The 24,540-nt window shown below is 43.2% G+C and overlaps 4 protein-coding genes across 8 annotated transcripts; 2 read left to right on the top strand and 2 right to left on the bottom strand.

Annotated features, from left to right (window-relative positions):
- Positions 1-203: 203 nt before the first annotated feature.
- LOC134182117 (roundabout homolog 1-like) lies at positions 204-3,366 on the bottom strand. 2 transcript variants are annotated; one of them, XM_062649457.1, is made up of 9 exons: positions 3,239-3,366; positions 2,925-3,075; positions 2,730-2,854; positions 2,394-2,663; positions 1,945-2,074; positions 1,705-1,886; positions 1,596-1,628; positions 1,366-1,533; positions 204-999 (listed from the first exon to the last, which is right to left on the bottom strand). In XM_062649457.1, the coding sequence occupies exons 1-9, from the start codon at positions 3,282-3,284 to the stop codon at positions 341-343; spliced, it is 1,764 nt and encodes a 587-aa protein (XP_062505441.1). In that variant the 5' UTR covers positions 3,285-3,366; the 3' UTR covers positions 204-340. The 2 variants fall into 2 exon arrangements, with proteins under 2 accessions (XP_062505441.1, XP_062505442.1); XM_062649458.1 differs by having other exon boundaries at positions 1,744-1,886.
- Positions 3,367-3,542: 176 nt separating this feature from the next.
- LOC134181905 (NAD kinase-like) lies at positions 3,543-7,149 on the bottom strand. Of its 4 annotated transcripts, none has more exons than XM_062649191.1 (11): positions 7,089-7,149; positions 6,931-7,026; positions 5,877-6,027; positions 5,707-5,815; positions 5,318-5,403; positions 5,141-5,243; positions 4,881-5,047; positions 4,721-4,820; positions 4,505-4,662; positions 3,865-3,947; positions 3,543-3,810 (listed from the first exon to the last, which is right to left on the bottom strand). In XM_062649191.1, exons 1-11 carry the CDS (start codon positions 7,106-7,108, stop codon positions 3,675-3,677), a joined length of 1,209 nt encoding a protein of 402 aa, XP_062505175.1. In that variant the 5' UTR covers positions 7,109-7,149; the 3' UTR covers positions 3,543-3,674. The 4 variants fall into 4 exon arrangements, with proteins under 4 accessions (XP_062505175.1, XP_062505176.1, XP_062505174.1 ...); XM_062649192.1 differs by having other exon boundaries at positions 5,877-5,998; XM_062649190.1 differs by having other exon boundaries at positions 5,877-5,998; positions 6,931-7,131.
- Positions 7,150-8,583: 1,434 nt separating this feature from the next.
- LOC134181852 (uncharacterized) lies at positions 8,584-21,401 on the top strand. The gene is made up of 11 exons (XM_062649122.1): positions 8,584-8,683; positions 8,755-8,997; positions 11,490-12,244; positions 13,236-13,477; positions 13,548-13,748; positions 14,524-14,869; positions 14,926-15,049; positions 16,814-16,959; positions 17,027-20,374; positions 20,435-20,453; positions 20,568-21,401. The coding sequence occupies exons 1-11, from the start codon at positions 8,659-8,661 to the stop codon at positions 21,062-21,064; spliced, it is 5,946 nt and encodes a 1,981-aa protein (XP_062505106.1). The 5' UTR covers positions 8,584-8,658; the 3' UTR covers positions 21,065-21,401.
- A 725-nt stretch (positions 21,402-22,126) lies between these two features.
- LOC134182641 (uncharacterized) lies at positions 22,127-24,143 on the top strand. Its single transcript, XM_062650078.1, has one exon. It carries the CDS (start codon positions 22,193-22,195, stop codon positions 23,879-23,881), a length of 1,689 nt encoding a protein of 562 aa, XP_062506062.1. The 5' UTR covers positions 22,127-22,192; the 3' UTR covers positions 23,882-24,143.
- Positions 24,144-24,540: the final 397 nt, after the last annotated feature.

The raw sequence follows: 24,540 nt of genomic DNA, 5'->3' as shown, positions 1-24,540 counted from the left end.
AATTTAAAAATAATAATGACGTCATAATTTAAGAATTTTTTATTTTATGATATCTAACGTGCAGTCATCATAGATCCAATCTTTTTTCTCCAGCCCACAAGAAACGGTGGGCCACATAGACTAACACTCGTATTTAGTAAAGTACCTTAGCACTGTGTAATGACCACCTCTGATTCTCATGGATGGATGACGCATGTGTAAAATTTAATGGTAGATAACGTGATTACAATTTACTAACAGTGATATTTTTTACTTGTTATGGATAGATGCTAGTGTATAGTTTGTGATTATTATGAGCTATAGCTGTTAACTATAGTCGAGTGCCATTTCATCTGTCTTCTTACTCTTGAATGTCTTCATCTGATTCCTCATCATATTGTGCCATCTTTAGTGCTCTCAGGTTAGAATCGACCTCCCAGAGTCGACTCATGCGTATGTTGGCCTGTATGTTGAGCACAAACTCGTGTTCTGGCCCCCATTCCTCTGGCTCTTCGAAGGGCTCTCCGGACATCATTTGTGATAGTGTGCGATGACGCATTGCTTCAGTTGGCGCTTTTGTTGTATCAGATTTTGGAGTCGAAGTTACTCCCACTGTAGAGAGATGTACTCTATGTGTGTTTCTACTGTGACGAGAGCTTGCTTCTGATTGAGGTGTGGATTGGGTGCTCGTTTCGAATTCGTCCAGCTCTTGCATTTGACGTTGGAGTGTAGACTCGATGTCGTCTAGACCGAAGGTGGGATTGCTCACTGGGTAGGGATGCCCAGGGTTGGGATAGTTGGACGGTGAGAAGCTACTTTTCCTGTGACTCCTGAAATTGGTTGCTTTACTGCTCTGCGTGGTAAAGTTGAAACTGACGGGTCTGGAGTTGTAGTCGAATTCTGATAGGGGCATGGAGCTTGGATAGCTGTTATCAGAGAAACCCATCATGAAGGACGAATGAGTAAATCTGAAGTCATCGTTGAAGTCTCTGCTGCGGCCACGATGACGTCTGCTGCTTCCTAGAACACATCTTTCATTGGTTACTGTTTGTTGAGCTGGTGCATGGTGTAGTCAGTTGGTTAGTTGATGTTTTGTAAGGATTGTTTGTTAATGCGTTGTATTTATGTTTGTTCATCTGCCACACACACACACACACACACACACACACACACACACACACACACACACACACACACACACACACACACACACACACGCACACACACACACACCACACGTGCATCCAGCCATCCATCCATTCACATAAATGTGTGTGTGTGTGTGTGTGTGTGTGTGTGTGTGCGTGTGTGTGTGTGTGCGTGTGTGTTTCTTTGCCTTATGTCTTGTCTCTCTGTCTATACCCTATCCTACTCTACAATGCTTACGTCGTCGTGAACTATAGGAAGATCTTCTTGACAAGTGGCCTTTCTTCCGTCCACATTTCCACCACACAATAATTGCCGCTGCTATAAGCAACACCAGAAGAATGCTCGCCGCCACAGTGGCAATAAACAATGTCCTGTCACCCAAGATTTCACCCGATGATCTACGGTCTAGAAACATACAACATTTTGTTAGCATTTTCAAGCAATTGCTGATTTGTGAGCATAGTTACCTGTAGTAGGATTCGAGGTGGTGGTCTCTTGTGCTAGAGAGAAATCATCATAATAATTACTTATATACATGTATGAGTTTGCAGGAGAGAGGTTGACAGACGCACGTACAAGGCAGTGTATAAAGACGTCTCTTTGGGAATGTCTTACGTGTGACGGTGATTTTGATGCTATGCGACACCGACCCTTTAATGTTGGAAGCGATGCAAGTGTATACGCCGGACGCTTTGACTGCCGCCTGGGTGATGTGAGGATTCCCGTCCAGGACGGCCAATGACGTCTCGCCGGAAATTCTGCAAATATCAGTATTAGTTAGTCTGGGTGGGTATGATTGATATCAATTAGGTTTACGTTTTCCCGTCGTGTTGCCACTCGATTTGGGGTGTTGGTGTTCCAGTGGCCGCACATTGAACTGTTACCGACGCGTCTTTTGGGATGACCGTGTCGTTAGGAATGTCGCTAAATCGCGGAGCCGTCAAGCCTTAAAACAACGGGTTTTATAAGCTACAGTATTAGGACAAGGTTACTCAGCGGCGTCGCCAGCCTTCTATGGTTAGGAAGCCAGACTGCATGCTAGTGGGGTAGACTGACAATACAAAAATCAGCCTTAAATCCGGGAGTGATTCAGACTGCATGCCGAGTGCATGATGCCTTGCATGTATGATTCTACTGTACTTTTGGCTGTTCAGTTTTTATACAGGCCATGTATCAATTTCAAGTAGGTAAACCCACCACACCCCAAAGTTTTGAAGAGTCATACCCCTGGAACCCCCTAAACGACGCCATTGAACTTTACTTGCCTGTTATTAGGATTGCAGCGTCTGCAGTAATGATGCGTCCGGACGCTGTCGACGCTTTGCATGTGTATATGTCGACGTCGGACAGTTGAACCGAGAACACAGTGAGTCTACCGGTGTTCACTGTGATCTCTGCGGACGACGTGATTGGTTGGCCTCCTTTGAGCCAAGTGTAGATGACAGGACTGTCAGTCATGACCGCGCAGTCAAGTGTCGCCTTGTGACCAGGAGAGACGGTCACATTATGTGGCCTCGTACTGAACATAAGAGGATCTAGACAGCAAAAATATTGAGATAAGAATTGCAGCTCTGTGTATGCCTGCGTGGAGTAGACTGTACCAATAACGTTTAGATAGGCACGCGCTGACTTCGACCCCTCATCGGAGTTGACAACACACTCGTACCAGCCTTCGTCACTGTGTTGTACGTTAGTGATGTGAAGTCCGCCTGCGTCTCGAATCGCTCTAAGAAATATAGCAGGCACACTCAATGCTAACTGTTCCTACAGACTCGTACTATGGCTCTATACGGTACCTGTCCGTCAGTGCGCCTTTTAGTTTGTTGTAGCTATAGCTGGGGTTGATATTTGCTGGTGCCTTGCAAGCTATCAGGGTCTCCTCTCCGACTTGCACCGTTGCATTTTTCGGTATCGACTCGAAGTCCCATGATATCGCATAATGCAGCGCTAGCAACAAAACATGTCGATACACAAACAGTCATGCAAGTCGATGTAAGCCGAGCAAATTTGTATTTATGTACGAATAGCTGGAAACCATTTTGAAAGGGCGTTGGTTTAGTTAGAGATTTCAAAATTCCCTTCAAATTAGATGGAAGAAAATTTAACATACCTCCGATAAAGCAGATGAACGCTGTAGAGAGTTTTCGGCGCTCCATCTAAGCTGCTCAACTCATGGCGCTATGAATACGTCCAGATACGTGGGATATGGAGTGAATACCGCTTAGCTTCTTATCACGTGATGCGTGTGGCAATCGGCTAGCAAACATCAGCAACGATATTTACTGCGGTAGATACGTGAATACGGACAGTCGTTATGTGTACGAGTGCAAGTGCAAACCTTCAGTACATGCACATGCCGCGTACCCAGAGCTATACGGCTCTGCGCGTGCCTCGGGTATCCAGACCGCGCCTACTTTGGTTGTAAGCCATAAATTACCAGAGATCTCGACTAAAGTATTTACCAAATAAATGTTTGACTCATTAAAACAAAGTCTCTGACATTTAATTATGCAACTCTGTATATATCAAACAATTTCTTAAATTAATTAATTAAATCGCATCGGAGACTGCTTTAGACGAACATTCCAATGTAGACACTCTGAGAGACTTTTGAACCAATCAATTATATGGTCGTTTGCAGAAATGCAAGGAAGAGGCCACTCCGAAGCAGTAATGACCACGCTAACGTATACACACAGTCAGAAACACTATGTATCAAGCCTTGAATAGATGTACCTGTCGCCCTGCTTCAACTGCTGCTTGTTTCTCCCATCAAATGCCACACATGCATAGTGCCTGCTATCGGCAGCCACAGTAACCTAACAAATTGTCATCATTACAGTGATATCAATCGTACATTGCCCCTTGTGTACCTACACGTATATGTGACTGACAGGGTGTACAGTGTATAAAAACAGTTTTATGTTCTACGAATGTAAAGAAATTGTAGTCAGGGTTGCGACACACACACACACACACACACACACACACACACACACACACACACACACACACACACACACACACACACACACACACACACACATGCACAAGTTTCACAGAGTCAGCCCATCCTCGCTTGACAGATGCCAAAAAAATTGATTATTTACCAGAGTTCTACTGGCAAAAATGGTTTTAAACTAGTTCGCATCATAAGCCAAAATTCTCTTATCTCTTTTAGTCATTTCAGTGACACTGTTGCTCTAATTCAAACTCAATAAAATATCACATCGAATTCACTTTGCATCCAATGAGGACTAAACCTAACATTTTCTCCAAATTTCAATTATTGTGTAGACCTTTGTCATTGTGTATTACACAATCCAGGGAGTGTGTAATGCTACATATCTCATCTTGTTCATTGCAGCATGCATACCTTTATCTCAGCCCCAGAGGGAACTAATATCGGTCGGAACGAGAGCGAATGAGGACATATAGGCGTAAGTATGACTGCTGGAACATTCGGGTGAACCATCGAGCTTCCTGCTGCTGCAGAGTATGCTGTGCTTCCTGTTGGAGTTGCAATTATTATACCTGGCACATACTAGACACTGCACAGTGTCTAATCCAATCATGGTCACATTCTTCATACCATCTCCCTGCACTGTTGTAACAGCATGGCCATTGCAGTAAATTTCGAGATTGGTTAGATACGGCGAAGGTCCTCGATCGATTACGACCTCGTTGAGAATCTACGGCATAAAATACCAAAATGGTGTTCAGTCGCAACTACTGCTGTCCGTATTTCATACCAATAGATCTGATTTCAGTGGTTGCAGACTTTGATACGGTGAAGTGGCTAGTGGCAGTACTGATTCGTTGAAGGATTGCGACCGTATTGCTTTGATAGGTGGTTTTTCACTCTTTTGTCTCAATACTCTACAATGCAAACGCATACGTAGTATCACACTGGTCGAGCCTACATGAAACAGAAAGCCAGTGTAAGCTTCCACACTTATAGTGATGCTCACACAACAAAGAGCAGCATATATAAGTAACAGTGCATTCACACCTTCAATAACTCGAGACACTGCAGACTCAAAGTTGTCAAACGAGAAAGGTGTTAGGAATCCTAACGATCCAAGATGAAAGCCAATAAGAGGAGGAGCACTAGACTAAAAAGGCAACCGTAGTGAGTAAAGTTCTCAAATGACTTGATAATAAACATTAGATTTGTTGCCACATTTACCTCAAATAGAGACGAAGCATAAAGCAGAGTTCCATCTCCTCCCAGACATATGATAAAGTCAATGATATCCTGTAGTTCAGCTTCCCCTGAAACAATAATCATTTACATCCACACTATTGATAACAACTACATAGATTTATATACATACAGGTTGCTGATTGTATTAGCTGTGATTATGGACTCCAGGAGATGTATGTATTGACAGACACACAGACAGGCAGACAGCAGACGGATGGACAGACATGCAGACAGCAGAAGTATGTAGATAATGGAGATGGATGTATTGACAGAGAGGCAGACAGACATACAGACAGCAGATGTCTGTATATACAAAAATTATCTACAATAAATTATGTATTTACTGTCTATTCATAGACAGTTCGTATAACCTGGTGTGAACGGTGTCATTGCGTTATGGCTCTCAGCAAAGCTGCTGTCATCAGACAACTCCTCTTCATCAAGAATGGAAGCCTCTACATATATAGTCATCTTCTGCACCTGAGCATAACACAAGATGCAACACTGTGGCAAATGGTCATAACGTGCCGCAGATCCTTACTTTATGTAACCAATCGATGAGTTTCTTGAAGCATCGAGTGACATGGGAATCACGAAACTTCTTAATCACTAATACGTTACTGGGCTTCTGTGTCCAGGTGAGATGACGAGGGTCCATCATAGCTATAGGAAATCCATCAACTTCATCGCGCCTAAAGTTATAGTAATCGAAAGAATAAGCACACACCTAATCAGAGACACATATCAAGTGACTTTCCAGTTACAGCTGACTATCTGTCTATCCAGCTGACTATTTCTACTGTATATCCAGGGCATGTAGGACACAGTTAGTTGAGTAATTTGACAACGTAAGTTCAATAATCAGTGGCCAGGATGACACAGAACAGTGCAGCAAATTTGAATATCAATATATCATGTATAGTGGGGTGTATCCTTCTATCACATGATTTGTGTCTATTTTTATGCTCAACATTCCGTGAGTCAACTAATGCCGTCGATTGATACTCTGTGCTACAAGAAGCTTGCAAGTTGTGAGCATTCCAACAGATGTCAGTCTACTGTTTCCATGAAAATCAATTGGGCTCAACAGAAATTCGTAGAAATATCATACCATAAAAGTACAGTACAATTCAATATAACCCAAGGAGATCGATCATCTAGGGGTTCAAAACAATGCGTTACACTGATAGCACCGCCACACCTAATTTGTAGTTGCACCCTTGCCTAATACAGACCTACAACCTCTGCTAACAATGAAGACGTCAACAGACTTAACTATTAATTAAGAGACTATATTGGCTTAGGTCGGGCAAATAGATGACGTCACAGGAAACATACATCCGTGTGGGATGGTCTCTTCATCCTCGCCCTCCTCACTAATCAGCACTTCTGCGATGCTCTCAAAGACGAGAGAGACCAAGTCAGCCGCAGATCCGCGAGACAGTTGCGTCCACCAATATACGCGAACACAGACTGAGGAGACTGCATGACTAGTCCAGGAAGCCACGCCCACGCTGCTATGCTAACTACACGCATGAACGCACAAGTTTGACTAGTTTAGTAACGTACAGACGTCTTCAGTATAAACACTGTACCCGTGATTCTTGGTAGCTTCCAGAAGGCAACCTTTTGGTCCGAAACGGTGAGTTGGCTGCAGTTTGCGGGGTCGAGAATCCTCCACGACGTCAAGACTGTAAAGAGCGATATCAGATTGTACAAGTTGTTCGCTAAAAGGCTGTTCTGACGTTCGCACCTTCCGTTTTCTGATGCCATTGGTTGAGCATTAGCGCACTAGCCTAACACCCTCGCATCGCATCCCGTAGCATCGAGGATCCCGGATAGTGCTGTGACCTTTTTGTACTGTACTATAATTTTAGTAGATGCTGAGTGCTCCGCCGTTTACTTTTAATTGTAAAGTGTTAGCTCCGTTGTATAGCTAGGAATTCTACGTGCTTGTATTGCAGTTTCCTGTTCACACTCAGTGAAGTCCTTAGACCACCACCTGCATTCTCATGAACATACTAGGACTGATAGTATCGCTGGCTAGGACTAGGGTTACAGTATTTGAGAGGTACATTCTACTACTGATCTCATCTTCACTATGCATGCGTTTCAATTTAGCCTCTGCATTCTACAAATAGGTTTTTTGCAGGGGAAGAAAGAAGACTTATTACACTAATAATACATGCTACTGGTCATGCCTAGCTAGTTAGAAGCTAGACGTAGTTATTAATTAATTTATTATTAAATAACATGCCGATGCGCCCATGGCTATCTAGATGTCATGTGCAGATAAATAATCAACTTCCACAGCTTTTGTCGCTACGAGAGTAGGTCATTTGATATGTGATTGTAGAGGTTAGATGTGCATGTGGTCACCTGTCATAGGTTGTGCTACCATGGTGTAGTATATGTATGTATGTATGTATGCGAAAATATTATTGTGGTCTGCTTGAGAAGAAAGGAGCAAAGAATTTGATGCATACTGAAATAGATATTGGTAAGAAGATAGATTGGGTAAACAGTTTCAGTTTTAGTGTCAATAACAGACAAGACACTTGATATCTATTGAGTATATATAAATTGTAATAAATTGTATGTGTACTGTATGACATCTCAACTCATGCTTACAAGCAAATGTACGTGTGTACTATGTATGCAACGTGTAGCACTGTAGTCCATGTTTTATGTATATGATTTAGTTTATGCATGTGTGTATAATGTGTACATATGAATGCAGGTACACAGCTGTCCTTTCAAACAGTTGACATGTCATGACAGTATGATGATTGAGTAGTACCTCATATGCAAGTATGTCCTACAGCAAACATGGTTTACTGTCTAAAACTTTTTTTAGGATAATGATGGCAAGGATCCTACGCGTGTAAATGTCATCATGTGAGACCATCCCAATCTACGTACCCCCTTTGCTTCGCTAGCTCTGTCGGTCTGATGTGAGATGTAAAAGACTTCCACGTCTGTTTGTCTGTCTGTCTGTTTGTCTGTCTGTTAATGTTTACCTGTCTGTCTGTCTAATGGTAGTATATCTGTCTGCGTGTCTGCCTATCTGACTCGCGTAAGGAGTCATGAGTATGTCTTCCACCCCTTTCATCCGCCCATAATTTTACGCGGGGAGGTCTGGCTACGCGAGACTTCAACAAAGGTCACGCCCACGGCATTGCTTGCCTGACTGTGGTCACATGATCACACCTCTGGAATAATTGATATCGCTTTTGTGTCATTGTCGACTTGTGCACCAAACGAAAGCCGGCTCTTTCTATCTCAAATCCGACGAGCTCATTTGCCAAGCGAAAGCACAACCGATGGCCCAAGACTTGGGCGGCTTAGGTCTGTCCGCACGTCGAGCATTGCGATGTGTAAACAATTAGACAGTAAACCAACGTGGCGTTTCTTCGCAGGCTCTGCGCTAGGCGGGGAGCTGGCTGGTCTGCTCGACTTTCTCAATCGCATCCCGCGGGAGGCGCTGAGCACCGACGAGGAAGCAGCGAGGAAACACTATGTCGAGCTGTGCAAGGACATGCACAAGAGGAAGCTGGCTAGACCTCCAGAGCTGCCGCCGAGACCGTTGGGAGGACAGCTGGAGGCCGGAATGCGCACGAAAAGCGTCCCGGATTGTCGTGTGGACGCCGGGATGGAGCTCGGTACGTTCTGTTGTGATATTGTGGCGCTTGCGTTGTGTTTGAATGGTGGGGGTATTGATGGGTGAGCTGTTTGGATGCTAAGCGTTGCTAGTTGTTGGTTAGATGACTGGGGTTGCTGCGGGAAGGTCTAGAAATGATCTCACGTCTACTTCCTGTCGCGAGTATATTTAGCTACACTGTAATTCATATGCCGTTGCCACCGAATGGTTGGGGAGTTTGTGGTGACGTTCGAAACTGGTTGTGAGCTGTAAAACTGTTCTCTCGCTGTGTTTTTTCTCACGCCGCTTGTCCGGCTGGGTGAGACAGCGGTTGGTCTGGTTGGTAGTGTGAAGGAGGTCTGGTGCTAGCTCTGACTGTCTTGCCACCACTGAGTGAGTTTCTTTCTAGTTCTAATCGAGTTTGGCGTTGGAAGATGAGGAAGGAGGTTTACATGTAACGTACATGTGGTGGGAAGTACAGCAGGGGGTCGGGTATCTGAGCTAGGGATGTTGATTTCAGTTGCTTCTTTGAGATAATTGTTGTGAGTCTTAGGGTTTGATTCACGTGTAGCCTTTTGCTGTTTGTACAGTACACTGCATGCTTGGTTCAACTGATATACAGTAAGGCCAGACCAATTAGTTTCTTGATGCTTGGATTCGCTGGTTCAGTTTTCACAATAGAAATAAAATTTGATCTGTGCATGTGCAATGATAACGCTTGCTGTAAAATGACTTGGTAGTACATACATCCTACGACTATGTATCTCAATGATTCTGCAAGTGTTAACTGTGCATGTGGTCTAGCGACTGTTATTGATCGTATATTTGTCCTTCATTCTAGTGTCCTTTTTGTTACCTCATGGTTGTATGCAGTGCAATAAAAACTGCACATGATCATTACTTTTATATTTTTTAAACTACCGGCTTCGCCCAAGTTCATTCATTATTGCATCTAAAATTATAGTTACAGGTATATGTCCTAAGTAATTAGCAGCAAGTATTAGATTTGCAATTCGATTCCGTATGCTACTCGTTAGCTTTGGCTAGTGACGGCTGACTCAAGTTGACGTCAATTTAGTTGTAATCTAGAAAACTTGCAAGAAAGAAATGAAGCGCTCCTTGAAATGCACTTATACTACTAAACGTACGTCATCTCTTGAACTCTAAAAAAACCATTAATTAAGTAATCCATTGTGGCATCAATTCACAGAATTAGTAGCCCCTGACAGAATTCTCGTAAAGTTAATTAATTTAATGTTGTATGCAAATTTCTGTTGCATGAGGTCACATGCATTTTTACTCTGTTCTGAAAAATTAGCAGACAGACAGAATTCTCATTCAGAGTTATATCCCGTTCAATTAAATCCTGTTGTGAGAAATTAGCAAGAATCGAGTATCTCAATGTATGCAAATTTATATGTTGTTGCATCTCTGAAGAATTATCGGCTTGACAGAATTCTCATGAAGGATTTCGTTCAGAGTTCTATCCTAGTCAGTGGTATCCCGTTCTGATTGTTATATAGCTAGTATCCAGTTGAAGACAAAGAAAATGTAGCGAAGTGTTCATTTCCAAAAATTCCTGTTGATTGGATTAGTGATTGGTTGAAGCGATTTCGACTTGGACACCGCGTTACTTCGAAGACATTACTTTGAAGACGTTGCTGCCTTTGTGAGGAACGGGAGTATCAAACTTGGCATCTATTCGGCACGAATCCCGTTCGGAAATATACTAGAGCAGCAGAACTGGAAGTCACATGCAATGTACTCACCCGGATAATTTGTTCCTTGTATATAGCCAAGTCACGACTTGCGCTGACTCTCGCCATTTTGACAGCCTGCTGAATGTCGTCACTTCGAAGACGTTGCTGGCATTTCGGGAAACAGGTGTATCGAAAGGTGGCAGCTCTTCGATATATATCACAATATATATATATATATATATATATATATATATATATATATATATATATATATAGTGATTGGTCGGTCAAGGTTTCATGTCCAAATATTTGAGCATCAAAAAAATTGGCTAGTCTGGCGTAAGTAAGCTGACAAGTAAGCCTGGACACCCGAAAACATCCAGCCTGGACTTCTAAGAACTTTTGGTGTGATGTTAAGAACATCAAGCTATTATTATATCATGAATTTTTTACAAGTATGTTTTACCAAAATTCAAGCGACTTGCGTGTACACATGAAAACGCTGCAGTGGAAATTTAACATCCTAATAAGCAACTCACGTAGGTGCTATTTGAGACAGAATATCAGCAACAACGATAAGAACAGAAGAAAGAGAAAATGATGACATGTGTGACTATACCCACGTGACATCACAGTTGCTGAAAAACGTGCAATAAGAACACAGAGTGGATCGCTAAGAATGACTAAGAACGTAACCAGCGTGATCTTTTTCGGACTGTGTTTTAGGATGTCTGAGCTCACTGTAGGGTAGTATCACCCTTAACACAATTATGTGGTAAAAAAGGTTGTTGTGTCCTAATCTGTGTTTTCATAGATCCTTCTGTACGAGCTGGCTCACGTCTGTCTCAGCACTCTCTGCTACATGACATTGCGAGTGGCGATGAGTCGCCTGGAGTACAGGCCATCAATGAATCTGCGAGTGAAGTCTCTGTCTATTGGTCTGGTCATCTGAATCACGGCAGCAAGAAGGAGGGTAGCATACGAATGTCGTGGAATCGTCGCTGGTGTGTTATTCGCGACGACCGACTCTACTGCTACAAGACGGCAAATGATCAACTATCGATAAACGAGTATTCACTTTATGGCTGTCAGGTTGCTCTCACAGCGGATGGTGAAGTTGAGAAGGCTCATTCATTTAAAGTCATTCAGTACGGAAGGAGGGATTCGGATGCTATATACTTTGCCGTATTTGTTGCTGAAGACATGACTAGTTGCCTACAAGCATTTACAGTCGCATCAACAGTCAGAGGCGCGACTGCTGTTGAGTTTCAGCAGCCGAGAGCTAAATCGACTTCATTTTCTATGCTCATGAGTGATGAAACGTACCAACGACCTAGGCCATTTCTGACTAAGCCAGTGATGAGACCGCTAAATCAACGAGGCCGGACCTCGGGAGCTTCATCAACTCCCTTGTCACTAACATCTGGGCCTCTGTCAGCGACTTCAGGACCTTTGTCAGTTACGTCAGATACAAGTGGTCATCAAGGATTAGATGAAGGAACAGATGCTTATGAGGCGTTAGATGAGGCAGAGCCTGAAAGCAGCGACCAGGAAAGGATAAGAATTGAGGTTGGGCGTGCACACACACACACACACACACACACACACACACACCAAGCGAGGCCTTATGATACTACAGACAAATATATGTATAATGTTGATCAAGAGTACATGCAAGTCCTTTCTTTAGCAATGAAACCTTAGTTTCTTTAGCAATGCAACCTTAGTTAATTAACTAAGCTAAACTAGGAAAGAACATGTTTCTAAACAAAGAGCTATGACCACTTGTGTCCAAGAGTATTTTCACATGCAGGTGTTATATCTCGCTTTTTAATTTGTTTCCCACTTGCCATTCCCATGCACACAAACACATGATATTTTATAAACTAATTTTCATTTTTAATGGGAAGTGGCGTAGGTAATTGGTTGGATAAGTGAAAGTACAGAGAATTGATAACATGAAATGTAAGAATAGGAGTTGCCCACAAGTGGGGTTCAAAGAAAGAATGAAGAAGGGCAGGTCAAATTGCTTAGGAAGAAGTGTATTATTGGTCAGAGCCTCAAAGATGTTGACCCTTTGCACAAGTATAACTGCTTAGATGGTTTGGGTACAGGAATGCTGGTATTTTGTTTGTCAGTGTCAGTCTGCAGTTCTTTGTTTATACTATTGTCAGCTGTCTTGTAGGTAGATGTTTAACAACAGAAATGCTAGACCAGTGACTGTTTTTGTAGGTCATTGGTTGAGAGAATCACATCTTTGATTACACAGTGATAAGCAGCTTGGTGTGTCTGAATGCCAAGTTGAGGTGATGGTGGGTTACTTTTTGACCTTACACTATGCACTGAGTACTACATCCTTGCTACCAGATGTTCAAGACCATTAGTGATAAACATGCAGGAAGATAGGGAATGACATTCATAACTAACATAGTTTGTGGCCACTAACTAGTACCCCACCTGTTACCTATTAGTTTGGCAGACTGGTGTTGTATTGCTCTCAAGTTGTAGCAGCTTATGTCTTGCTCTATTCACTTTGAAAACACTAAAACTGTCCTTGCAGGTGGACGTAATCGACACAGTGAAGCAACCAAAGCGAAAAATTGTGAAAACTAGACAAATGGTCCCTGAGCATGAGTCAGTTTATGAGGAGCTGGACTTCCCCATTGGATCTGAAGAAGATCTTGCAGACGATCATGGCTCACCAGAGGAATATTCAGGCACAACAGCTTCATCGACGGATGCAAGTAGTACATCGTTTGTACGAGAAACACGTAAGAGCGGTATTCGTGGAAGTGGACGAAGGTAAAACATGACATGGAATTTTACCATATATGTTAGCAAAGCTAATAAACTAACTTATTTAATCATGTAGATTGAAGGAGTTAATTTATGGGAAAATTCGCACAAGCAAACGGAGCACGTCTGATCTGAAACACAGAGCTACTGAGCGGAGTGCTTTTGATCTAATTGATGACTCGACCATGTCTGGGTATCTTATGAAGAAGGACTCGGCTGGGCATACATGGAGAAGACGATGGTGTGTGGTTAGAGAGACTTGCTTTTATTATTTCAGGTATGGTGTCATTAAGCGTTGTCTTTTTGTATTTGTTCAAATTTGCTGCTGATTTTATTGTGGTGCTTATGTTGCCTATTTGTTTATTTTTCTGTCACTCTCTGTGGTAAACATTAATTTTATATTCTCTTAATTAGATCAAACTAACAGATGTTTAGGCAAAAGGGTGTAACCCCTATAATAGTAAACTAATGTTTAAAACAATGTCTACACATACATAAACAACAGAGCTAATGTGGGAAGACCTGAGTGTGGAGAGCCTCAGGTTTGTCTGTATGTCTGTCTGTTTGTCTGTCTGTCTTTCACATTTATTCGTCATACAACAACATACACAAATGGCAAGGATACTTACCAAGCTGTCTGTTTGTCTGTCATATATTTGATAAATTGCAATGGCTATTACACACCTATAATTGTTCAGTAATGTTCAATCTACTTTCATCTTTAGCTGCTCCGAGGCCACAAGGCCTGGGAACTTGTAAAACTTTGCATCTATTTAATTCTGTCTGTCTGTCTGTCTGTATTGCAACTCTCTCGTGTGATTTTTTAGAAATTGTTGAGGTTGTCTAAGTGCAATTTTGATGATTTTTTGTATGATAAAGACGTTCAACAGTTTGTTCATTGACTGTTGTTATGCATACGTAAAGGTAGCGATTGTTATTGGTAGAGTAAGAGTTCAAATATAGCAATCTGTCTGTCTGTCTGTTTGTCTCTATCTGTCAGTCTGTTGTTTGTTTATAGATGCTCTCTTTTTTTTGAACATATTTCTGCTTAGGTCTGAAGAGCAGGCCAAACCCCAACTTGCTGTAGTGCTTCGAGGCTGGACAATCAAGTCATACGATGCCGACGCCAAACGACCACATGCATTCCAGATATCTCATCAAGGAATTTTACCATACTGCTTTGCTGCGGACAGTCCTGAAATCAAGGAAGAATGGTGGAGAGCAATCTCATCTGCTATCAATCTCGAATCGTTAGACAACATTTCAGCTCCTATGACTCCGGCAAAGAATAATGAAGGTAACAGCAGAAGCAGACACCTTAGCTCAGGCAACGAGCTAGATGGAGAAGCACTACTAAAGGCCGTGCAAAGTTTGGGAGCTAGTTCAGCTACTAGTCCGGTAAGCAATCTATTGATCATTGTATATGATTGTCTTATTGCTTGGTTGTGGCATAGGTTGACCAGCCGCCACCTTTGCCAAATCGAGGCAGCATGGCTACGAACGGTTCCACTACAGATAGTCTCTATGATCAATTAGGTCCACCTCGACCGTTGCCAACAGCCGTGGAGCCACGCACTTGTAAGTGCTGTAGTATTATAACACGCAATGTATGGAAAGTAGCTTCACACCGAAGAAATTGGGGGTTAGGGTAAACACACACCCCCCATGGTTGGAGGTCTGTCCGGTTTTTGTGCATGCGCTTGTCTGGTAGCATGGCATCTTTTATTGCCCTCTGCCTTTCCATGAGCGAGGGAACACGCGTTTTGAAAGATGGGAAGGTTGATCGTGTTTGTGCAGACTGTAACTTTGTGACATATTGGAGGAAGTGGGATACTGGGGGTGGACCATGTCATCTACGTGAGAACTAGTATCACCTCCACTGCCACCAAACAAGACGCTGAGTTGAGCGATGAAGTACAGCTGCATGCAGAGTGTGGTTGTCGGTATGACACTAAGCATAATGCTGAGGTCGTATTTCAGACCTTCTTGCCTAGGTGGTCTGACATGTTGGACAACCGTTTTTCAGCAGAAGCAGCTTCAACGTTCGTTGGCACTAAGACTTGTGTTGAATTGACACCAAGGTCTAGCTTTTGTAGCATTTAGTTTGCAGCATGTGTGCTATGAGTGGGTGTCCGCGGCTAAGTCCATTGTACCGCACGACAAAACAAAACACTGACTGCCCGCCCGTCTCTCTTTCTCAAATGTACCCAACCTGACAATTTTTGGTGTGGCCCTATGCGTTTTTGTAATACAATCAAATTTGTGATGCATTGTGGTTGTTGCTGCTGGCTTGGATGATGTAATGTGAAGATGTAGGAAACTAAAAAATTAGCGACTTTATTGTAGTTGGCGGGCGAAGCGAGCCTCTCTCTTGTCATGTCAATCGAGCTTGAGATATATTATATTTGTGTGTGTGTGTGTGTGTGTGTGTGTGTGTGTGTGTGTGTGTGTGTGTGTGTACGTCAGCACTTGTCATATGGATTTACGTCAAAGCAGAAAGACAGATCGACAAAACGACGATGCCAGATGAATGCAATTTTGACTCCGTAACAGATGTGCTAAGAATTGAAGCAAGGGTCCCCTTTCGAGGGGTCAACTCAATTATAATTTTTTGGCGAGAAGAGTGAAATGGCTCTCAATTTTGCTCCCATACGCAACTAATAAGGAAATAACATTGACACGTGACAAAAGGAATTGAAAGAAAAAGCTAGATGAAAAGAAAAGCCTGTTTTCTGAGTTTCCGCCCATTAGTTTGAAATTATTGCTATGCAACCATTGTTACGCGCTACCGACCATTGTGATGTGGCTAGCTAAGGAAACGAATGAGACGATTGAAGTGTGAACAAAGAATTGAAGACAACTAGAAGAAGAGCAACTGAAAGTCTGTTTCCTGAGTTCCCAAGTTTGTTGGGTAGAAGCTATTGCTACGTAACGCAACCATTGTTACGCGAATAAGTAAAGACAGAACACCATTGCTCGCCAAACACAATGCTAACCGAGCATTTACTAGTTAAGTTGTATGTAGATGATGCTATAATGCAAATGTACAGGTTTTGGTATTGGCTGGAAGTTTTGGTGCAGGGTTTTAAATTTTTACTGTTGGGCTTTACTGTTTTAAACACTTTCTTAGAAGCTTAAAGATTTAAGCAGATTCTGAATTACTTACTTCAACTAATGCCAGTCGTCGTCATTGTATAGTGTGAGTGATTGCATCATCTCACGATGTGATCGAAGATACTTTTTGTTCTGTTTGTGATGTGGTAGTTTTTGTATGACATTTGGGTATAGCCATACGTTAATTGTAGTTTGCAGAGTTGGTTGGTCATTTGTTATTTTTCTTAGTGTCTCCTCGAGTGTCACTGTCAAGCATGGCCATGGAAAAAGAACTATACAATGTACCGCCCAAGAAAAACATCAAGCTGAATGTTGTTGAAGGAATCTATAACGTGCCGAGACCGAGCAGCGTAGACAAACAAAATCCCATGCCGGTAACGAGCCGTGTCTATTATTTAATAATGATAAACGTGTGTCAGCAGTCGTATTATACTGTAATAGAAAGCAGCTCATGCTGGTGGAAGTGATGACGAAGAAGATCACTACGAGCCATTGGATCTACAGCCATTGCCACCAAGGCTTAATCTCAGTGAGGATGGTGAAACAGAGAAAGAGAACAGTCGTATTGCACAGGAAGCATCACTTCAGAACAAGCCTGTTGATGATCACGTGTCTACCGAAACAGATAAAGCAGATGGAGAACTGGCAGATGCCGATGACGAGGACGATGGGTTTCCTAAAAGATCGGCAACTCTTCCATCTAAGTTTGGTAGATATGTAGCCTCAGGAACAGCTACACTACCCAAACGATTGCCTACGGAGAAGCCACTTCGTCCTTCAAGTATTGCTTCAGGTGTAGTAGAGATTGATGGCTATTTGTTCAAGAGAAGCAGACGGTTACGACGGTGGGTGCAACGATACTGCAAGGTACGCAGCAAGAAATTCTTCTATTACAGAAATAAAGATGACCCTCCAGTCGATGAGTTTCGATTATTGGGTCACGAGCTGAACATCCCACCTCAGCCTGATGTCAAACGACCATATGCATTCCAGCTTATGAGTAGAGGGCATGGTTTGCGAAATCTCATCTTTGCTGTTGATAACAAGCAGGAATTTGATCAATGGAGAGATGTCCTCTTGAACGCATGCTCTATTCAAGTTCGCCAAGTCAATGACATTTCACAGATTCACGTTGAGGGTGGTGGCCCTGGTGAAACACAGCCCTTAGCTGTGGCTAAAGAGAGATGTGGTATTGATGGGTCAGAACCATGTCTGTGGAAAGTCGCTTCTGAGGGACATATGCCTTCATCTGGAGATAGTCCACCAGTGAAGAGAAGCATGTCAGCAGAAGCTTCGCGTGGTCTGAAGATTGTAGATGATGAGTGGACAAGAAGCAAGGAAGCACTTGATCTTGCTGTTGAGAGAGCAGGTACACCTAAGAAGAGAGGTTGGTTGTATAATTCACTTCGAAGATACCGGAAGAAGAGGCGTCGGATGCCTTTGATTGACTCTTTCAAGGAGGACGTGAACAGGGAGATGCCATTGCAAGAAGATGACACAAATGGAGTGAATTTTCTTCATCCTGACAACACAAATGCGACAGCTGAAAAAGGCAGCACCCGGTCCATTGATTCTAAAGAAATGAAAATGCCTACTCCAGTGTCTACATTCAAACCGACACTCAAACAATCGCATTCTGATGTAGTCGAGTCTGTTGCAAATAGAGGAACTAAGAAAGAAGTTCATAGGACACACACAGATCCTGATACAAGATCAGGAGGAGTATTACGACGACTCAGTGACAAATGGCGATCACCTTCTCGCAAGAAGAAACATCCAGATGCTCAATCGACCGTGTCATCCATGCGTCCATTATTAAACAACTTGCTTCACGTTCAAAACAACAAGGGATTGTCTCGCACCTCGGCATGGACACAATACTGGTGTGTTCTTCAGGATGCATACATTTATTGCTATAGGAGGAGTGCTGGTGCCGATCCCAGGCCAGTCCTTGGTGTTCCTCTTATTTCAGGACATGTCGAGCGTTGCTCAACTGACGAAGATGTACAGAAAGGGAATTACCTATTTCGTGTGATACCGAAGGAAGAGGCCGGCACGAATGGAGATGTCAAGCCTGTCGTCTTTCGTGCTTGTGCAGAGCAAGAATTGGAAAAGTGGGTTGGCACAATAAGAGACCATATCAAGGAAGTGACAGAGGCGAATGCCCTTTCTTCACTTGATGATAATATTAGGCAAGAGAGTGAGACTAGTGGAAGGAGTCGAGCCAACAGTCACAACGACATGCGTGTAGATCAGTTTGAGAGTGGTGATCATCCTCCAGATCCTCCAGAACGTCCATTCAGTCATCAAACGCTGTCTGCAATGTCATCTCTGGCACCACCAGACGATGATGTTTACTTTCATGAAAATGACGTGTTTTCTCTAAAACATTACTCGTCAACGAAATCAAAGAAGAGCATAGCATCAGTGGTGGGAAAGTCGGCTGTTGATTCTTCAGAACCTACACTACCGTATTACATTGATACGGCTAAAGTAACTGGACCCTTGCTTTCACCATTGCTTGCTTGTGCTACAGGTGACTCTCAAGAGGGTCAGCAGCAAGAACCATCTTATTTACATGTAGAGGATGCGAATGAAATTAGTGAGCAAGTTGTCAACGATGAAACTAAATCACTGGACAGAGACATGGAAAACAAAAACATCAGAGAAAAATCTGGTTTGTTACGTCTTGAGGCTGTTGCTGACAACAGTGAGCCTTTTCAGCATGCTGCTTTTCCTACTCCTTTATCGTCACCCGAAGAATCGGGTGAGGTGGATTGTGAAGGATGGCTGTCTAAGAAAACCATGATGAACTCTTGGTCGGAGCGCTACTGCCGCCTCACTGATGGAATACTGTATCATTACAAGAATGAGACGGAAACAAAGCCCATCCTGTCAATGAGTGTGTCGGGTTGTCGTGTTCGTTTTGTTCAAGAAGAGAGAGGACGCCACATATTTCGAGTGGCTGCCGTCCACAGGAGTGGCGGGCAGCTTCTTGCAACTGCCGAGAGTGAAGACATGACACGCTGGGTAAATGCACTCAAACGGGCAGCCGCGAATCAACCGAATGTAGTGAAAAAGAGCCAGGAATCAAATGGAAGGGCAGTCGGTGCGTCAAAGCCCCGTCGGTCTCATACGTTTCATACAAATGAAACATCAGACAAACTTGTTCTTGAACGAAGTTGTAGCAACGGAGAAGGGAGAAATCTCGAAGACAGACACAAGTCAAACGAGATTCAAGCACCTCGAACATCTAGTAGCGAAGGTGATTTCATAGCTGGCATATCATCATACGCCGAGCTTCGCAAGTCGTTTGGCAAAGGGAAGAAGAAGTGGAAGACGTCTGATATGATTGACAAGACAAACATTTCAGCCTTGGGAATGCAAGATGCTTCTCAGAAAGGGATTTTGCACCAAAAAGTGGGAGTCACTGCTTGGGTCAGGCGATGGTGTGCTCTTAAAGATCGCTGTTTGTATGTTTATCGAAGTGCCAACGACAAGCAACCAGTAGACTCAATTCTGCTGCCTGGATGGGAAATACATTTGACAAATCGCAGTGCACGAAAGAAAGTCATTAAGATCTGGCACCCGCAAATGAAATCATTGTATTTCTTTGCCGATCGTGTGAGCCACAATGGTTGGCTTTCAAGTCTTCAGGAAGCTACAATGATGAGCGGTGAGGACGGTAGTAATTTGACAGTGTCGAGAGGCAAAACACTTACAGCCAGCTCAACGTCTGTCAGCTCTGGAGCCACGGCAAGTAGTTTTGAAACGGACACTTCAAGCGGAGTACGAAATTTTTGACATTAGATAACTATAGATATGTGAGAATGTTGTTTTTTCTTGTAGGATCGTGAACCAATACCAGGTCAGCAGAAAGCAGCAATGAAGCAAAATATTTTTGCATTAATAAAAATGCAATTGAGCTAGCATGTGAATGCTCATCTATATTAGACTTAATTAATGTATTTCTTCTCTTCAGATCCAGAATTTTGTGAAAACGGTACACAAGGCCGATACGAAGAGGAAGTGGAGGCGGTGAAAGTAAAGCACGCGGCTCTCAACCTGCAGCTGTCAACACGCCACAGCGAACTCGAGAGAGAGCTTGCCGACTTGAAGCAGGAAATCGACGACCTGCAGCAGATTGTAAATGCAAGCACAACCGGCAAAGGCGACTCGGAACGAAAACTTCGCTATCTGTCGTTGAAATACCAACAAAACGATCGTGAACGCCGAGACGTGGAACAAGAAATTTCCTTCAACAAGGCTGATGAGCTGCGTGCGCTAGGAGAACTGGAAGAGCAGCAAATCCGGGACCTAAAGGAATCGGGCATTACTGTGAATGATACTCAACAACTGTCGAGTGATGAAAAAGTTGATAGTTCAACCCAGGATTTACTCAGCAGCGTGACACCACCTGTGAGACGAAGAGTCAGTCTGGAGGAGTTGAATTCGCAAAAAGTGCAGCACGAATTGTAGATGTGATGTGATGTGATGTGATAACTCTACAGTGATGAAGGTTCTTGTGAGATGGAGAGCAGGGCTACGTGTACATAATTGGACAGAGAGGAATAGGAATACAAGTTAGACGATGTCACGTGATGCTTTTAATGTATACTCTAGGACGTGAGATGATACTAAGGTATATAGATAGGCATAGGTAGCTGGTGCTGTCTGTATGTCACCACTTATATTCATCGTATATGTACACCCTTTGCTATTTTGTATGGCCATGGGTTAGCAGCAAGATGGCTTTTTGTCCAGAGATTCGATCTTAGATGATAACAGGGAAGCAAACCGCTTTTTCTAAATGCTAGATGATCACCCAAACTGTGACTCTCGTGTAGCTAATCAACTTAGTATCCGGTGCCACACCCAACCACTCTTTAAAAATTAATTAATTAAATTACGTGCGGTGGTCACTTTTATTTGCTGTGGAGAAAGCTCTGCAAAAGTCTGATAGGCGTGGAAGCACCTCCCATTACCATTTTTTCTAAATTTAGTGTACAGTGTACTCACTAGAATACGTCACTAAATTGGTATGATGTAATAAGGGCGTCGACTATAGCTACAGTACATGTACAGTGTATACGCAACAGAAACCCTAGGGGCTCGCGACCCCTGCCACTGTTTTGGTAGTAGATACTGGTTAGTCTCGCGTAGCCAAACCCCTCTCCTTCTTTATGTCTACTGGCCGGTAGATATGAAAGGGGAGGCGTTTGGCTTGGAATACCTCTCACCTGACCACTTTACGTTATGTTGATTTTTACCCTAAATAGTAAAAGGAGCGTGTACATTGCCACCTGCAACTGTTTCACTAGAGCTTGAGTCGATTACGGTCCTAGCTACAGGCCAGAGAGGCATGTCAACATTTTCCTGCACTAACAAGTCTTTTCCCAGGTTTTTAGCTACGAAATTTCCGTAGTGGGCTTGTAAGACTAGTAGATTTCTTGGAGTATAGCTAAATACTAAGTCCGATCATGTTAGGAGATGGTTAGGTGTGGTGTGATTGAAATTATCTAGGCATGATAATATTCTAGCCACGCCTTATTCCGGGTAGATTGCCTAGAAAATCGGCCGTCCAGCGTGCTCTGTTTGAGTCGAGCCATGGAGATTGAAGGTCGACAGTCAGGCGATCTGTGCGAGGCGGATAGCTGCAGTCATCTTGCCAACGCTAACAGCCTGGAAACTTCTTCGACCAGTGACGGTAGCAGTCTTGGCAGTGACCAGTTGCACAAGAGCAACGACGAGCAGAAAAACTTGGATATTGCACTCGATGTCGTGCCGAATGTATGGTCTCTTAGCCGATCTGGCATCTCCTACCGTAACGTTCGGGGTCATCAAGCTGATGATCAACATCCGGCCATGGCCACTCGTGATCAGAGCGACGGATGTGAAGAAGCCCCAGAGCTCACTGCTGCCGAGACGTATGGAGACACACACTTGCCTAGAAATGTTGTATTGGCGAACGGAACTCAGTTAGAGCCTTATTATGAACAACAGAGTAAAGGAAGGTCGGGCAAGAAACCAGTGGTTCGATCTGTTACTGATCCTACAGACAAGAGGTCATCAACATTTTTTGGAAGAATCAAATGGCAAACATCGCTCAAACGTGTAGGCAAGAAAATTGTAGATTCTCAATTGAGAGTGACGCCTCCAGCAGAATTTAGCAACTTGCTGCAAGTTAGAAGCAACAAGTTGTCCCTGTTTCAGACTAAGTGGACTGAATACTGGTGTGCTATTGAGGGTCAATGCATTGGTTGCTACAAGACGGGTTCGTATTCGAGGCCGATACTTAGTGTTCCACTCGTTTGTGGACACGTGGAGCGTTGCTCAACTGACAAGATAGGGCAGTACTTATTTCAAGTTGTACCAAACAAAAGTGTTGGCACAAATGGAGATGTCAAGCCGGTTGTCTTTCGTACTGATACAGAACAAGAAATGGAGAGGTGGGTCGATGCAATTGGCTGCCATATCAAGAAAGTGACAGAGGCAGATGCCGATGGTCTAAATGCTGATATCGTGGAGACAAGGACGACCACTGCAAAGAGAAAACTTGAGTCGTTTTCGGGTCAGTGTAAGACTCCAGTGCATCATTCTGGTCTTCTCCCTAGTAAATCACTACCATTGCAGCTACTAGATGATGTTTACGTTTCAGAAAGTAGAATGACCTCATCGGCAAACTTAAAGTCAACCAGTCCATCTATCCATCCGATATTAGTGGGTAAAAAGAACAAATCTCAACCTGATCCACCATACTATATTAATCCTAATGACGTAGTTGGGCCTACTAAAAGTCAAAAGAACACTGAAGTACCCGACTATATACAATTATCAGAAGACGGTTGTCCAGATGAAATGGCTTATGAAGGATGGCTGTATAAGAAAACACTGTCCAAGTCTTGGTCAGAGCGCTACTGTCGTCTGACTGATGGAATACTTTCCCTCTACAAGAATGAGACAGAAACAGTGCCGATGACGTCGAAGAGTGTGGCAGGTTGTCATGTTGATTTTGTTCATACGAAGAACGGACGTCATGTGTTTCGAGTTGAACCTATGTATGGGAGTGGTGAGCAGGTCCTTGCAACTACACAAACTGAAGACATGACACACTGGCTACATGCACTCAAACGAGCAGCAGCAATCCAACCGACTGCGATGACTCTAAAACAGGTACCAAGTCAGGAGTCAAATGAAACAACTGTTGGTGTAGAAAACATAACTTCTCAGATATCTAGACAGAAGTCTCAACTCACTCATACATCTCATGTGAATGAAATAGGGACATCAGTATAGGAAACTACGTGTTTCTAAATATTTCTATAGAACTAGACGGATTTTTCCATTTTGCAGTTTTTCGAGTGTTCACGATGACTCACAAAGTTTTACATAGTAATTGTTCAGACAGCACAGTCAATGTTTGATGTAGCAGTTGTGAGCAAATGCCAAGTAGACTACAGTCTCACTTGCTAGAGTAACCATGTCCATCACATTTATGTTATCTGCATGTATCTGGTAAATGTTATTATGTGGTTGATAAATGTTATTATGTGGTTCAGTGCACGGCCTCCTTTTCAGTTTTTAGAAAGATGACGCACTTGCTAAATTGGTTAGGGATGTGATAAAAAATCAACAATCACCACCACAAAATAGTAGTGAGAATACATCGACCGAAAACCTATGAACAGACGTCGGAAATCAACAAAAGCAAGGGCGCATTCTTTATTCCCACAACCTAATTTTAGGTGGAGATCAACGATATGCGCCCCAAGATTCGAACTGCGAGTGGATCCGGAAGTGGTAGTGGTAAAGATGCGACTAGACCGACAGCTCACCAACAATGACGCCGCTAATTAAGCTACGAGCGTAAAGAAGGACACGACAATAAGTGGTGGACTGCTTCGCGAGAAGCTCACTCTAAATGGCTGAATTGACTTCCGGTCTGGCTGTCGGTA

Source organism: Corticium candelabrum, chromosome 7 (genome assembly GCF_963422355.1).
Source record: "Corticium candelabrum chromosome 7, ooCorCand1.1, whole genome shotgun sequence".
Lineage (NCBI taxonomy): Eukaryota > Metazoa > Porifera > Homoscleromorpha > Homosclerophorida > Plakinidae > Corticium > Corticium candelabrum.
Note: the sequence above shows the minus strand (reverse complement) of the source record. Positions and strands in the feature narration are given on the sequence as shown.